The sequence below is a fragment of the Populus euphratica genome, unplaced genomic scaffold, assembly GCF_000495115.2.
Source record: "Populus euphratica unplaced genomic scaffold, PopEup_1.0 scaffold249.1, whole genome shotgun sequence".
Classification (NCBI taxonomy): domain Eukaryota; kingdom Viridiplantae; phylum Streptophyta; class Magnoliopsida; order Malpighiales; family Salicaceae; genus Populus; species Populus euphratica.
In genome coordinates, this window is record NW_011500130.1 from 111,454 (window position 1) to 128,782 (window position 17,329).

The 17,329-nt window shown below is 28.2% G+C and overlaps 2 protein-coding genes across 2 annotated transcripts; one reads left to right on the top strand and one right to left on the bottom strand.

Moving 5' to 3' along the window:
- Positions 1-1,181: 1,181 nt before the first annotated feature.
- LOC105110354 (F-box family protein) lies at positions 1,182-3,306 on the top strand. The gene is made up of 6 exons (XM_011005370.1): positions 1,182-1,487; positions 1,887-2,041; positions 2,140-2,227; positions 2,378-2,553; positions 2,637-2,782; positions 2,954-3,306. The coding sequence occupies exons 1-6, from the start codon at positions 1,303-1,305 to the stop codon at positions 3,086-3,088; spliced, it is 885 nt and encodes a 294-aa protein (XP_011003672.1). The 5' UTR covers positions 1,182-1,302; the 3' UTR covers positions 3,089-3,306.
- Positions 3,307-4,775: 1,469 nt separating this feature from the next.
- On the bottom strand, positions 4,776-6,701 carry LOC105110355 (reticulon-like protein B1). The gene is made up of 5 exons (XM_011005371.1): positions 6,454-6,701; positions 5,756-5,936; positions 5,520-5,661; positions 5,233-5,302; positions 4,776-5,142 (listed from the first exon to the last, which is right to left on the bottom strand). Exons 1-5 carry the CDS (start codon positions 6,644-6,646, stop codon positions 4,973-4,975), a joined length of 756 nt encoding a protein of 251 aa, XP_011003673.1. The 5' UTR covers positions 6,647-6,701; the 3' UTR covers positions 4,776-4,972.
- Between the last annotated feature and the right edge of the window lie 10,628 nt (positions 6,702-17,329).

Sequence of the window (17,329 nt, forward strand, 5' to 3'; positions counted from 1 at the left end):
AACTTAATGCGAGTAAGAAAAAAATAATTAAAAGAAGAAAAGCAAAACTGAGGTATGAACTGTAGCTTCAATGGCATGTCGAAGGGAACGCAGAATAAGGAGACGTGGCAGCGTTCAGAGTTTATTTTTTAAAAATTATTTTTAAAATTAGTATGTTAAAATAATTTAAAAATATTTAAAAGATATTAATTCAAGATAAAAATAATTTAAAATTTTTTTTAAAATATTTTCCAAATACACTGCAAAACGCTAATAATCTAAAACATGTAAGGTATTTCTCTATTTGTAGAGATATCAAACTAAGTTTAATAGTTGTTTTTTAAAGTATATTTTGTTTTAAAATATATTAAAAATATATTTTTTATTTAAAAAAAATTATTTTTGATATTAATATATTAAAATAATTTAAAAATATTTAAAAAATATTAATTTGAAGTAAAAAAAATTTAAAAATTTATTTAAAAAAACTTTTAAAACTCAAAAACAAATAAATTTTATATTTGGTAGTGTTTAATATTATAGTAATTATTATTTTTTAAAGTATTTTTTATTTAAAAAAATATTTTTAATTCTTAATTCTTTTATATTAAAATATAGAACAATCTAAAAATATTAAGAAATTTAATTTAAAATAAAAAAAAATTAATTTTTTTTGAAAAGCTTCACACCACATGAACAAACGGGATCTTTGCTTGACACTTTAATAAATTCTGTTATTGAAAGTGTTTTTTAAATTATTTTTTTGTTTTAAAAAATATTAAATTAATATTTTTATGGTTTTTTAATAATTTTGATATGTTTATATTAAAAATTAAAAATTAAAAATTAAAAAATTTATTTTTAATTAATAAATATTTTTAAAAAATATATCTTATTACATCATGTTATCAAATAATAATCTAATTACTATATACAAATATGTATTCACTATCAAATACACAATTGAGGTTGGAAATATCTTCAAAAAAAAGAATATAGATTAATATTTTGAAATGCAATAATATATAAAAATTATATAAGTTTTGTATTGAACTTTAGATAAGGCCATTTTCAATAGAATACCTCTTTCATATTTCTCAATTATAATTTCTAACAAGATTTTTTCTGCTTATAAATCAATTTTCCTGGTGAAATTAGACTTAAAAAGAAAATAGTAATAAAATACTACTTTTCTTTTCATGTACGGTGGTGAATAGAGAAACCGCAAAACCGACAGCAGGCCCGCTAGTTGCCTATAACTCATCCCTTCTTCCTCCCACAATTCGGTCTCTGCTCCCACTTTTTTTCATCACAATCTCGAAAATGTCAGACCAAGTTGAAAGATACCAAATTCTTGGTTACAAGGAGGCTTTAACAAGAACCCACCATTACCCTGTAGCTTGTAAAGAACTAAGCTTGATTCTACGAGAAGCTTATAATAAACTCCCCAAGAATCTTCAATCCCTCGTCTTTCAAGACACCCTTTCTTCCTTCAAACTCCTGCCTCAGTAAGTCTTTCAATTTCTTGTTTGCTTGTCATCTTTATTGTTGTTTTTGTGAATTGCTAGGACCCTTTTTGTAATTTTGATGGATTTGATTGAATCAAGAATTGGTTAAAGAAACATGCTTTTTATTGATCTTGTTTTTTGGGGTTTTGAAAACGAAACTGGATAAGAATCTGTTGCTCCAATTTTAATGTTTGTACAAGAATTCATTTCTGTAATTGGAATTGGATGGTATTGTTGAACAGTTGATTGCGTTGGTGATAATTGAATGAAAGCAATTACCCAATTTCACGCTTTTGATATTTGGCCAATGAGACAATTTGGGCTTCTTGCACTAATTACTGTGGATTATTTTTCTTGTCAAACTTATCATGATTGTTTTTTTGGTATTTTTTATCTTAGAATGTGGACAAACAATGCTGTTTCAGCAGCGCATCTCCTTGTTCAGAGTGCTGAGGCTACATTGCCCAAGCAGAAGAAGAATGTTGCTACAAAAGAATTCAAACAAGCGATGGTTGCTTCTAAAAGGCGTGGTAAAGCGTGTCGGATGCAAGAATGTTAGTAGTCCTACTGTAATTGAGAGGATTTTTAGTCTTATGTTAGAACGTTTGATGTGCCATGTAATTTATGACTATGGTTTTATGGGTAATTTCAGGTCATACTGAATTGACACAGGATGTTCTTGTAGACATCTTCAGTTTGCTCGACACACGGTCATTGGTTTCTGCCTCACTGGTCTCCCGGTACTGAAATTACAAACCAAATCATCTAGTTTTTAGTTGCTCTCCTGATTGCTCTAGTGCATAAAAGATTATCTTGGGTCCCTTGAGTATTATTCCCTGAGCAGTTAATTCTTCGTTTGAGTCTAATGTTTCTTATTGCTTTTTGTGAAGATCATGGAATGCTGCAGCTTGTAATAACCATCTGTGGCAATCCCTATATGCCACGATTTTTGCAAGTGACCATAATTCCTCAAATGCTAAGGATTTGCTGAATGGCAGGCGAGGTGAGGATAATAAGGATAACAACAGTGTTGATTGGAGAGAGGCCTTTAAAAGAGCATATATAGGTATGCTTATCTACTGAATATAATTGTTTCTGTAGTTTCTCCCTGAGACTCATTTCTCATTAATATTGTTGTCTGGATTTCAGACAATTCATCGAAGAGACTAACAAATAGTAGAGGCTACTGTTTGTACTGTGATATGATAGTGTGGCTTGATGGCCTGAAATGTGGTAGTGGAAAATGCGGACCACAGCCTAAAATGCAGCCAATTGTTCCCAAATCATCTGAGCAGGTATGGTATTTATGTGGATGCTTGTGTTCTTTTAGGTTGTGGGGATGGTGGGAGGGTTCCGTAGATTCAATTTACATCACAAACCTTGTTTTGCCCCTGACCCGACTGAAGCACTTTCCTAAAATTTTGTACTTTTTGACTAACATTCTCCTATGCGCTCATGATTTTTAGGTTGTTGAGTATCTATTAGATGGCTCTTCATCTATGATGTCCTCGGACAGTGATAGTGACTTGGATGATTGCTTTGATGAATGGTACATTCCCAAGTTATGGGCACACCCACTGAATCAGTACAGGCCAGGATAAAAACTTACTTAGGAACAAAGCATGGATTGTTTCACCCCTTTCAGCAGGGACTCAGAATCATTTATTACTTGTAGAATGTCTTACAAGAACGTTATCTATCCGTTGAATGTCTTTATCATGAGAACACCGAAGGAGATAACTCGTAGATTGTACGTATATATATGTTTGTTGTGGAATTTAACGCCTCTTAATGGGAATGGTCTCATTTTTTGTGATATGCATGCGAGGATCATTGCAGCTGAATGGAGCAAATCTGAATGTGAAATTGCGTCTTGCTCATCAAATGAAATAGGATTATGAGTTACAACTTTCGAAGACTGGGAAGATGTTTTTGCCAGGTTACAAAAATCCTACCATGCAATTAATAACGAGAAGTACATTTCTGTATGTACACTTGATCAAAAGGAGAAGCAATTTTATTTGTATTTATGCATTATAAAAACCTCTACACCGTCTGGGGTTTTTACAATGCTTTTTTTCAATTTAATTCTCAAATCTTGTTTCTCTTCAGGTTCCATGTTCAAATTTATGATTAATTAATTAAAAACTATTAAGGAGAAACAAAATTAAAACAAAGGGGACCATAGTATAAAACAAAGCGGACCACGGTATAAAAAAGGAGAAAACAGGTGACAATTTCAAGAATGTAGCGAGAAGTTCACTTGTGTGCTCTTAACTTTTTAAAATGATAATTTTTCAGTCTCTTAATATTTTAAAACTAAATTGTGATGTAAAACTTTATTTTTTATTTTTTATTTTTCAGATTATGATTCGAGAAAGTAGAGAAAGTGATGGTCAGATTTGGATGATAGAGAATCTTTGGTTAATATTGATTCAGGCCATTAAAAATATCAATTTTAATATAATAAGTTTTATTTGATAAAAAAAAATTTATTTAATTATGTTTTTTTTTTTGGTTTAAGATAATAGATTTTAGCTTGAAAGGTTTTTTTTTTATTTCAAGTTGATTTTATCTTTTTAGGTCATTTGAAGCTATGAATAGGTTTCACAAAATGTATAGGATATTTTCTAAATATTTTAAATTAAAAATACAAGTTAAAAATGTTTTATAAATAAACTCATGGAACGAATTTCAATGACCCTTCGATCGACTGAAACAGGGCTAGTAGGCGATGCATTGTCTGCTTATCTATTTTCAAAAAATTACATCCACCTCTTAAAAAAAAGTTAGCCTATGGTTGAAAGACTGAATTGCATGGGTTTTTTTTGTCTAATTTTTTATTTTTTTTACTATAATTTTATCCTTTAAAATTTCTTTTCTACTGTTAAGAGGCATTCTTTATGTGTAGCTCTATTTGACTTTTTTTGTCTTTTGATTTTATTCAGTTGAATTTTCATGTGTGTTTATTTTATTATTATTTTATTAAATAATACATTAATTCCATGAAATAAAGTTATTAAATATAATAAAACATGTACTTGGATATTAAATATAAACATCCATATCTAACTTTCCAAAAGCAGGAATCGCTTTATTTTTTTCCTTCTCCAAAATAGAATGTAAAATAGTTTGTAATAGAGTTAAAAGCAAAACATTCTGGGAAAGAAAAAAAGAGGCCAGTCTGCAATCTTACCAGATAATGCCCCTCTAAGCCCACAGGCCAATAACTTGAACACATGTATGCCGACGGCAGAAGACCCATCGGTGTTATCACAAGATGGGGAATTTTCCTGGAAACCAATATATATCGACTTATTATTACGAGCATGAGCATTAATTAATTTTATAAGCACCCCATAAACATGAAGCAGAGGTGGGCTTCTCTAAAATATTCAAAGCCACAACAGCAGCTTGATGAAACAGAATTTATGAGAGTCAAAATCCAACGTAGTGAGCACTAGAGCTGGTCTCTCACTCTCTCTCTAATCCTTCTTCTCTCCCTTCAATGCCCCCTTTGGAATTTTGCTTAAATATTTTTCATCAAACACTGCATACTGCTTCTTGATCTCAATCCATGTCTTTTCAGAATATGCATCAACCTGGTCCTCGTACTTCTCATACAGCACTGGCACGGTGTGCAGCAAAACGAAGGCTGTTTCGATGAAATCGAGTAAAAATTAGTCTGTCAATAAAAATCCATCTAGCATCTTCATAGAAAGTAATGGATGTCTGAGTTTCTTACATATGTAGAGCAAGGTCAGGATGTTAATGCAACTCCCAATAAGTGACAGAACCCACAAGCCAGCAATTACCTGACAGCCAAACGAGCAACAACTGATAATTGGTGCTATAAACCCAGCATAGATTGGCACATATAAGGATGCATCATTGCAACTTTGATGCATTAACTTGCCAATGAAACAGTAGAAATCACTAAGGAGTTAACAAATACAATCAACAAAAGACGGCATTCCCCAGCCAAAGATCAAACGCTATAGTCTATACCAACGATTGGAAGAGATCACTTACAGCAAGAACCTTCTTCAAATCTCTCCCAGATGCAATATCATGCAGGACAGCAAATCCTCGGTTGATTTCAATTCTCAGCGCGGAGGCAACTTCACGAACACATTGCTCAGGAAGCACAACTTCAGGGATTTTAGGCGGGGGTCTAATACATAAAAAAAAATGAAAATCAATACCATGAGAAAGAATAACACATCACCAAAGCCGAAGTGACATAAAGAGTATCTAAAAATCCTTACTTGTTCAAGAAATCGGATGTATTGGACCACAGGAAAAGAACAGCCAGAAAAAATATTGATAAATAACAAACTAAAGTTATTAAATGATATCCAAGCAATTCAAATAGAACCCAGACTGTAGTTGCACCACCAAGCACCCCAGCAGAGATTTTCGTGTTCCTCCACAGGAAAACATCAGCAGCTGCAAGAAACAAAAAAAAAAAACCATCTGTTAGAGAAAAACAAACAGTTTCAAGAACAGAAATCAACCATTCTTCTGCAATTCCATGTCCCATCTAACAAAAACAAATGTATCCCAAATTTGCTTCCCTACTCGCCAATACAATAGAATGCTCAATCATATAAAGGTGGAAATGCAGAAATTTCTTGTTCTCTATTTTCGAATAACAAATAAAAAAAAGATACAGAATCCAGTGATCCAATGCTACCATCTTCAAGCAACAACAGATATCTCTATCAGATAACAGAAACAAAGAACAAAGAAGGGTTCTCTTCCATTTTCTCTAAATATATATTCCATGGTTTCTTAAATCAAATCTTTGAAACAAACCCAAGAAAAAAATGTCATTTAATGCCAATTTCTACTAAAGAAAGCAGCAATATTTAAACTTTGAATCAAAGAATTAAAACACAAGTATTTTTTATAATATAATCCATAAAATAAATAAATGAAAGAGAGAATGTCAGTGTTTGTTTACGTTTTCCACCGCCTAATACTTTGTGGACGGGTCTCTCTCTACCAAAAAGCCGAAAGACTTTCGATTTAACAGCATCGAACTTTTCGTTGTCGGAATCAGACGAAGAAGATGAATCATGACCGCTGATCTTCTCAGTTATCTTATCCACCAGTGATTCAGCCGCTGATTCACGCTGCCCTTCGTGCTCCGCCATGGATGGATCTTTGATTGAATGTGGGTGCTAGTTTTTTTTGCATGTGATTATTATATATACACACACGCGCACACACTCTGTTTTCCAAGTTTTTTGAGTTTTGTTATGAGAGTGAGATCTGAGCCACACACTTTTTTTGTGTGTGAGTTATGGATGGATAGATGGAATCTGGGCCGTTGAGAGGTGTGGGAAGTCCACGGCCGAGGTTTGGAGAATGAACCTGCTGCTTGATTTGGAAAATAACGGAGACGGAGAGAAATTTGGAAGTGTCACGTGGGGAATGTTCTGCATGTTATTTCCTCGTTCGTTGCAATAATCACAGCTTTCAGTTTCGGTTCAGAAACCGATTCAGAAAAGGTTATTAAATTATTTAATTAATTTACAGATCATGATATCAATTCAGGTTTATTACCTTAATCAATTATTTAATTTTTATTTAAAAAAATAAATTAGCATTAATAAATCAAGTTTAATCAAGTTATTAAAAATCCTATTAAATCAAACTCCTAGTTTTACAAGTAAATTTATTTTTAACTCAATTCAAAATTTACCTTTAAATTATTGATTTTTTGAATCATGGTAAATTTTAATAACTATGGTAATATAAATATTTTACTTTTTAGAGACATTCCATGATATTTATCTTGAGCGAACAAGGAAACCGAGGCTTAATTTGGAAGGTGTTCTACAAGGTGAAAAAAAAAGTTGACAAATGAAACATATTTATATATGACTTTGAGATGTTTTTAAGGTTGTCTTGTTTTCAATTGTATCAATAAAAAAATAATATTATTTCCAATCCTTCTATTTATATTAAATTAAAATGATTAATTGAATATTGCTTAAAAAAAAGGAAATCTCGATTAGCAATTTAGCAAAGAAAACAGAAGAGATTTTGAGAAAGAGGGATGAATCTTCCATCTTTGTATAAGAATAAATTCATTTTAATATAAGGTCAACATCCCTTATATATACTCTTAAAAACAATACTATATATATATATATATGTGTGTGTGTGTGTGTGTGTGTGTGTGTGCGTGTGTGATGGGAAAAATAGAAAAAAATGAAAATGCATATATATGACTATATCGTGACTTTTGGTGAGATAGAGTTGTGATCTTTACAATAGCTACAGTTCTTGAAATATGATGGGAAAAATGCATTGCTTTTGATATAAAAGACATGATTGTTAGTTGAAATAAAAATAAAAATAAAAATATGAAGAAATATTATTTATATTTTTAATATAATAAAAAGAAAAGTAAAGTTGTATTATTTATAGGCATTATTAACTTAAAAGGTACGACTAAAAGACACAATCTCTTGTACATGTCTAATGAGAAGTCACAGCGGTATCCATTGATGGGGTTAAGTTGTATTTTTTTACGATAATAGTTTTAAGTTAATTTAAAATAATGTGCATAAATTATTATTTTTTTCTTTATATCTAAAATTTTGCAAAACGAGAGCATGTGATCTTAGGAGTTTACGTCAAATATAATTAAGGATTTTTTTCTAATTTAACTTAATCAATATTTATAAATAAATTATTGTCGTTTAGGGATATTAAAATATTTAAAATTAGTAGGGGGTGTTTGAAAAATATTCTATATGTAATATTTATATTATCTAATCTGATTTAATTTATCAAAATTAGAACATATAGATATTATAAATAATAATTAGTTATAAAAATTTAAAAAAAAAATATTACAAAATCAAGTGATGAATCCGAATTTTTTAAACCTAGTTAACTGAATGTATATATTCTATACTACCAGCTAATAATATATGTTTATATTACAAAAAAATGTATAGTATGAATACTCCTTATCTTCCTATCTCATAAGGTTAATATTTTTTACAAGATTGATTTGATGATATTTATGTATTGTTTTATCTTTGATTTTTTTTTTTAATGGAGAAATGGCCGGTAATAAGTTCCAAATGCATACGGATGACATGTCCTTTCAGTTGTCCTGCTACCGAGGTGTCATGGGATCCACCATGCATGTCAGGGGAAAAAACCGCTATTCACGCAACACATGCTCTTCCATTACTTGGAGCTATGTTGTCCGAAAACTTTTTTTTTTTTAATTCATTATTAATGTATTTTTTCTTTCTCTTTTGGTTGCTTAATTTACACATAATAATATTTAATAATATTGTAACATGACTATCATGTTCAAATATCTTTGGAATAGTTTTTTTTTTAATGTTTTCTTAGATTCTTCACCAGTATAATCTTATATAAGATCTTTTTTATTTTTTTAATAATTTCCCTCTCTCTCTCTACGCTCACTGGCGAACAATAATTCCCTCATATGTTGCTGTCAGGTATCGACAACAAAAAAAAAAAAAACAATTGATTCTATTAGCATGAGAAAAATCCAACTTTGCTAATTTCGAGTAGCGAATTGAGTTTTTTTTTAAATGAGATTTTTTTTTTCAAAACAAATTACTTTAAATTGAGTGAAAATAAAAATTTAAAATTAAATATAGGTGACATGAACATGTATAAAATCTGTAACAAATAAAATGAAATAATTATTTTTATGAGAAAATATAAATGAAATAAGTTCTGCTAAATTATACGCATAATAATTACAAAAGTAGAAGTTATCTATAGTTAAAATAAATATGTCTTTTGATTTTTTTTCAAGTTTATTATTCATGTAGTTTTTAATATATTTGTGTCAAAATTATCAATTTATATTTAAAAAAATCAAGATTAAGATAAGTTATAATTTAAAAAACAACACTTCATTAAGAGAGAGAGAGAGAGATTGCATTAATAAGAGAAAGGGTTTTTTTTAATTAAAGAGTTACCTTTTATTCTTATTACAAATTGTTAAAGTTTTTTTTGGATATTTAAAAAACAACATAGCTAAAAAAATATCCATATTTTTTTTCTGTAAAAAATCTATTGAAAATCCAACGGGAATTTATACTAAAAATTTATATTTTTTTACAGAATTTATATTAGTATTGTACTTATAAAAATCTATTTTTAGTTCTATATAATTAAATAAAAAAATCAAAGAGCCTCCTGTGACACGATACTGAATATCTTCATGTGCACTTTCCACTTTAACTTTTAGTTAATAACAAAAATTACCTTGTTTGGGAAAACATTTAAAAACAACTGTATTTTTAGATTTAATAATAATATTAAAAAATTTAAAAGCTATATTTTTTTTCATGTTTTAAAAAATTAGGGTTCGGCTGGCCTTCATGCTAATTGGTACTTGAAAAAAAACAAGTGTCGTTCCGGCAAGAAACCAGATTCGAGGAATGGGAACAAACTTGGGCTTCTCGCAAGATAGCCTTTCCGATCATGGGAATAAACGATTCACCGACCGAGCCCAAATTAACTATGCTTCAACTGTCGTTGATAGAGAGAGCAAATGCCCCTCGGGAGACTTGGGCCCGACCACATAAAATATTATTTATTTCTAGGATTTGTATTCAAAACATAACGTGCCAAATAAATCAATATAACGCGTCAAATAAAAATATTCATTGATAAAAAGACATATTTTTAAAGAACTTTTTGGATTTTGCATAATTTTTTTAAAAAAAAACATTTATTATTTTGTCTCAAATACCAATTCGTTCTCGAATCAACTATTGAATTAGCTTTTCTTATTTGAAGTCAATAAACTGCTCAATAATTGGATTTATGTGTCTCTCGTGAAGGAACATAGCGTTCAATGGAACTTCCTCTCAATTAATCATGCCCTAGATTACAATTGCAAATTATAATTATAAAAATAAATTAAAAGAGTATATGTGATCTTTCAAGTTATCAGGCTTTCTATCATGTTTGTTTGCATTGTGAAATATGAACTGCTATTGTGGATTCACAATTAAAGTAAAATTATATCTTGGTCTTTTAATTTTTTATTTCTTGCATTATTTGGTTTGTGTTGTTTTAAGTATTTATATTTCCATATTAAATTTTATTTTTATTACATTGTTAGTTTCTAGATGTTGATAATAAAGAGAAAATCACTAGAAAAAATAGGAAGAGAAAACGTTTTTAAACGGCCATGTCCAATCTCAGTATTTATAGATGACATGTCTTGAAAAGGTGCATTCAATTAAAATAGTTGGATATTTAAATAAGCTAGAAAAAAAATATAACAAAGCTTAAAAAAACAATTTAAATTTAAATTTATTTTGAATTTTTAAATTGATTAAAACACTCGTGATTTTTTTTATAAAATGAGCTAAAATGAGGTTTCGGATCCAAATATTTTAAAATCTCATTTTTCAATTATTAAATATGATTGTAATTTATTGCAATGTATAATATACTAACAAATAATAATTCATTTTTTATAAGAAAGCACTGAAATAAGAGTATCAAATATTTTTTAAAAAAAAAATTATTAATTTTTTTTGAAAAACTTAATTTAAATTATTATAATTATTGTAAAAGAATCGTCTCAATTCAATAATTTAAACCATATAACAATATTCTAATATATAATTTATATTATTTTTTAATATATTTACTCAAATAAGAGCTCTTTAATCTTAAAAAAATTTATGAAATTCAAATTTGTAACCGTTTGACCATTAAAATTTTAATATTATATTAAATAAATAATTTAATTTAATAATTTAAGATATTAAATAAAATTTTAAAATAAATTTTATATTATTTTTTAATACTTATATTTATATTTTTTCCTGGTTTTGTCATAAAAAAACGCTAAATTTTTCATTCCTTTGAATAACCAGTTTCAAAACTGTGACTCAGAATTTAAATGTAAAAAAAAAATATATTAAAAATTGACTAATCATGCGTCCTTTCAAGCTAAAACACGGAGACCCCACCATCACCAAAATTCTATAAGGAATAATTTGACCAAATCATCTGTGAATAAAAAAAATCAGAGCGACAGAGACCCGCGTACACCTACAGGAAGCATTAGTATAAGATAAGAAATAAGTACAAAAAGTCACAGAGCGCTACGGAGTGGAAAATGAATTTCAGATGAGAAATAGTAGCTTCCAGCTGAGATGACTACAAGCAAAAAAAAAAAAACAGTGATGGCGGGGAACATGCCTCTTCTCTTCAAAGCCAGCTCGCAGAAAAGAAATCCCCAGGCTTTGAGCCATTACCATGATGCAGAATCTTGCTTTTACATTTGTTATATACCATGTTTTAAATTAAATTAAAAAATAAATGTTCTAATTAGACTAAATTAAATATATTCGATTCAAAATTTTAAAAAATATTTTTATTAAAATTAAATTATTTAACTTATTTTGAATAAAATTCTAAAAAAGATATTGTTTTGAATCGAAAGGATTAACAACTTTGATTTTAAGGTGATAATTAGATTTGATTTCATAATTGCTTTAGTTTTATTTTTTTTGTAAATATAAATAATAAAATTATTTATTATGATAATTATTTTGATATAAATATCTTTTTTTGTTGAATATATTTTTTAAAATTTTAAAAAATCTAGAAAGAACGGTTTGTAGATCTAGATAAGTGAGTAAATTATCAATTGTCTCATATTCTTATAAAACATTCAAATCCTGATTTAAATTTGAGATTTGCTGTACAAATCTTAAACCCTTTCTATTCTATTACGTTTCTTGGGTTTTTTTTTTTTTTTTTTTTAGAAAACCAACGTGTATACCTTTTTTAGTTGAATATGATTTGTACAAGAAAAATGAATATAATATACACATGGGTTTTCTACAAAATTGCAACCACAGGTGTAAGCGACTCTAGTTAATAGATTATATATGGGACAACAGTGTCAGCTTATGAGTTTAAAGAACTTCAGCTTATGCAAAGACGTGCATGCCACAAACAATAAAGAGAAAAGATGTCATAATTAAATGCACAGGTCTATTCTTACGAGAGTTGAGATGATCATTAGGGTTGGAGGAGACAGAGGGAAGCTGCAAGATTCATAAGATCATGCAAAATTCACAGCAAGCAATAATAGCTCATCTCTTTCAATTCCCGAGCTACAGTTTTTGGAGGGGACAGAGCGAAGCTCGAGGATCACATGAACCTCCATGACTTGGAGTTAGGGCTAGCACTTTGCTTGCCAGAAGTTCATTGATTGGGTCAGAGAGTCACGGAGTTTTGGACAAAAATAATCCACAGTGCATGTCCCCTGGGCTTTCGAAAATGTTTTGGTGCCAGTTTCAACATCAGGAAGTCAAGACTTCTGATAAAGATGTCTCTTTCTCGAATAAAACTGAGATGGAAATGGAGAGAAGAAAAAAACACGTACTGTTATGCAACTACAGGATTGTTATTTTGAACGTAACGGGTATTCTGATTAATCTATTTTGAACATCCAGATCCTCTAAATTATTATTTTTACCTGTAAAATCATGTTTATCACACTTCAAATGTCCCTTTTATATATCATAGCACTCATGCGAAGATACTAAGAATGCATTCAAAGAATTTTAAGAAATTGAAAAAAATATCATAGCATGCATACTAAAGAAAAAAGATTAAACAAAATAAAAAAATATTTATTTGTCAAAACACTTTAAAATTAATGAATCTTTGTTGTAATTAATAATAAATCTTTTGTTGTTAAGACTTTATTGCTTATTTCTTGATTCAAATGATACATGCAACAAACCTCTCAATATTTCAATAACACCATTTTAATTTACATGTACTTCCAAATAAGATATACTAACAAAAAATTGATAAATACAAATAAAAACACTAATAGAATGTTATCATCATTAAATTATAAGAAGTTTTACTAACAGAATATTCCTTCACATATCTATAATAAACATCGAATGAAATATTCTTACAGTATATACTGAGGGAATTACAATAAGAAAAAAAATAATTACAAAAAAGTATAATGACGTGTCATTTATACAGATGACATTACTGACATATTAATATCATCGGTAAAATCTGTTAATAAACTCATAGGTAAATTATTCCCTCCTCTCTGATATTGTTTATTGTGTTAAATATAGAGGAAATTATCAATGAATTAACTTTGTTGGTACATTCCAAAGAGCTTTGAAACTATTTATTTCTCAAATGCATTTTTATTTTGTCAATTATGAGAATGTTCAGGATCACCGACATATTAATTTCATCAGTATTTTCTAGAGAGATTTGGCTTTTCAATTGTACTGTTAATTACTAATCTTTACAAATAAAATTACTGATAAATTGAAAAGTTATCGATAATATTTGGAAGATTTCTAAAAAATTTTGATTAAATTGAAAATTTAAATTAAAAACTATAAAAAAAATCATTGACGGATTGAAAAATCAACAGTGATATTTAAGAGGTTTCTAAAAATTTTTATTAAATTAAAAATTAAAAATAAATATTAAAAATAAAACTATTGATGAAATCTCTTCTTAGCATTTTTTTTTTTAGAAGAATCTTGTCACCACCTTCAACCTTCTCTCTTTTCTTTTTTAAATCCTAACACTAACCCTAAAATTTAATTTAAAAAAATCCAACCCGGTATCAAAAAAACAAATCCTTACTAGATTCCCACAATAATTCATAATGGCATGTTTCATTCTCAATGACAGACACCTGTCTCAACAACTTTGAATAATCGAATTCTCTCGACAACCTTGACGAGCTGGGAGAGGAAAGTGCTAAATTTTTATCTCCAGAAAATAACAAGTCAAATGAACACCGAAGAACCATGAAAGGATATGATCTCATGGCTTCCATAGAAATATTTCTTCCATTGCTAGACAAGAAGCGAAGTTATTGATTTGGGGTAATATCTATTCCTTTCATTTTAGACAAGGAGAAGAGTATCAAAAGCACTCCATGAGAATTCCACATTTATACCCTCTTTCTGATTTGAGGCATGTTGTTGATCATCTCCTCTTATACTTCCATACACCATGAGCTTGGGGATTTGACATCCCGCTATGCCCATCCTGTGGAAGCCCAGGCACCAGGCCTAGAAATTGTTAAATTTTTAGCAATTTAGCAAAACCTCAAGATCAGCAATGCTTGTTACAACAATCAATGGTTCTTCATGTTGCAACAACCACTGAATTGTTTTTTCATTGGATTTATTCTCCTAGTTCTCTAGTCACTTGGTTTGGTGAGAGAGGGGGAATGGGAAACATAAGCAGGGTTGTTTTTCCATCAAATAGTTCTTCAAGGATCAGTTCTAGGTGCAAATTTCAGCAAGTAAAAACATAAAGTTTTTTTTTTATTTTTTTATAAACACTAATATTTTTTTTATAATATAAAAGAAATTTTTTTTAGAAGGTTTTGAAATTCTCTAAAACATGTAAATAAAGGGTTTTTTAAAATTAATTTCTTATTCGTCTATAATTTATTTAAATTATGTTAGACTTTCATGTTAAATAATTTATATTAAAGATTAAATTTCATCAAAGTGTTAGCCTAAAAAGTAATTAAACTATATTTTTAATTTAATCTCAAATATATCTATTAATCATGATTTAATAAATTTTTTAGCATTCTAATTATAGTTCTTAAACCCAAAATGACCCAACAACAAGTCTATCTCGTAGTTGGATGAATCTAAATAAGGTGAAAGACCAATAATAAAAAAAAAAAGCTCAAACTCGGTCAACTTGATAAAATATTGTAAATACTATTTTTTCAAATATGTTTTTTCTCCTAACTTGAAATCTTTTTTTTTTATATATATATTTTTTAGTTAGTTATTAACCCTTTTCAAAGTTCACTATATAAATATTAAAAAAATATTTTATTATTTTATTTTTTTAATATAAAATTTGAAACTCGATAATATATATATATATATATATATTTTATGTTCATAAAAAACAGTTAAGTTTTTTATAAAAAAAAATTTTGGTTTAAATAGTTCAATTTTAAAAATTAATATGGTATTTTTTTTTAATATAGAATAACAGATTTTTTGAAATAATTTTTTAAACTTTATTATTATAATATATAGTTTATATTCATATTTATTATTTATTAATTTTTTATATAAAATTTTAAAAATTTTAATATATATTTTTAATTTTTTTAAATTAAATTGTATCAACCTGTATAATCTAAAACCCAATTCTTTAACCGGATAAATCCCGGATCAAGTTTAATATCAATGATTTTAACCTCAAGTTTGGAATAGTTTTCGCGGTTAATTGGGCTTATGATGTAACTTGAGAGATTGTGAAGCTGCGAAACCAAAACTTGAAGTAAAAAACTAAAAATAGCCAACGGTAAAAAAAGAGTAATTAAAAATTAGGATTCTGTCAATTCATAAATGAAAACCTAGGATTAATAGTAAGAGAAGAATTTTATTTCATTTTATTTTTAATTTAAGAACTATTTTGATAGGCTAGAATCCAAACTACCACAATTACCAAAATTAAAAAAAAAAAAAAACCTTACGTTAGCTTGACCAGTGTGATTTGATTTTTATTGGTTGCAGTTATAAATAATGTTGTGTAAAATTTTAATTTTTTAATTAAAATTAATATTTGAAATTGTTAATATTATATATTTTATAAAAAAATATTAAGTAACGACAAAAGCCAAGAAATAACGTGGTAAATAGGTGTAAGTAATTACAGACCATGATTTTTAGCCATTGTCGATACTGTAATGATGGCTGGATCTCTGGGGAAATCGAATTCACCTGTTCCTGGCAGAAGATGAAGTCATTGTTATAATATCAGACCGGTCATCGGTTCCAATTTTCTGATTCAGTGGTTCAGAGTCTAGCAAGGGCTAGTTATTTTATTTTAAAATAATTATTTTTTATTAATATAATATAGTTTTAAAATCAAATATTATTTTAATCTGAATCAATTCCCCACCGCGAGCAGGGTCTTGTATTGGTAAATTTTTAAGAGTTTTTATTTAAAAATATATTAAAATAATTTTTTATTTTAAAAAATTATTTTTGACTCAACATATTAAAATAATATAAAAATTTTAAACAAAAAAAATTAAAATTTAAAAAATACAATTTACACATTTTTAAATAAAACAAATTATCCTAGAGAGGTACAGAGATTGGTATTTTTATATCATCTAAAAATATTAATTTATATTAAAAAAACAAATGTATTCTTAAAAAAAAAAAAAAAACTAAAAAGCATGACTTTGCCTGGTAAAAAGAAGCCATTTTTCTGAGCTAGCAGACCTTTTGAGGCTCCCTCTCTGCAAAAGCAAAGTAGCCCTCTGTAATGTTTTACCAAATGTAACATGACCCTACGCTTTCCTCTTCTTTTCGGAGTCTCTTCTTTTTGGCCCTTTTCATTTTCATTTTGCTTTCCCTTCTCTTTTTGGAAGTTTCTTTCATTTTGATTTTGCTTTCCCTTCTCTTTTTGGAAGTTTCCCATCACCCTCCTCCTCTATATATATATATATATATGACTTGTACTAGACTGGAAAGGCCGGCATCATGGGTTAAATATTGAAAAATATGGTAACAAATATAATTAATTTGTGACTAGAAAAAATAGGTCAATAAGAACCTAATTATTTAATCACTTCACCTCTCGTATTTTATTAGATATATAAGGTTTCTAATGTGTGTATCCATGGTGGAATTTTGACGACGGCAACATGTTCAATGAGCCATGCTTAGACTTTACAATATAAAAAATAATCACTGGCCCTGAGCCCCAAATCTAATATAATTAATTACAGCCAATTTATTTTTCAAAGA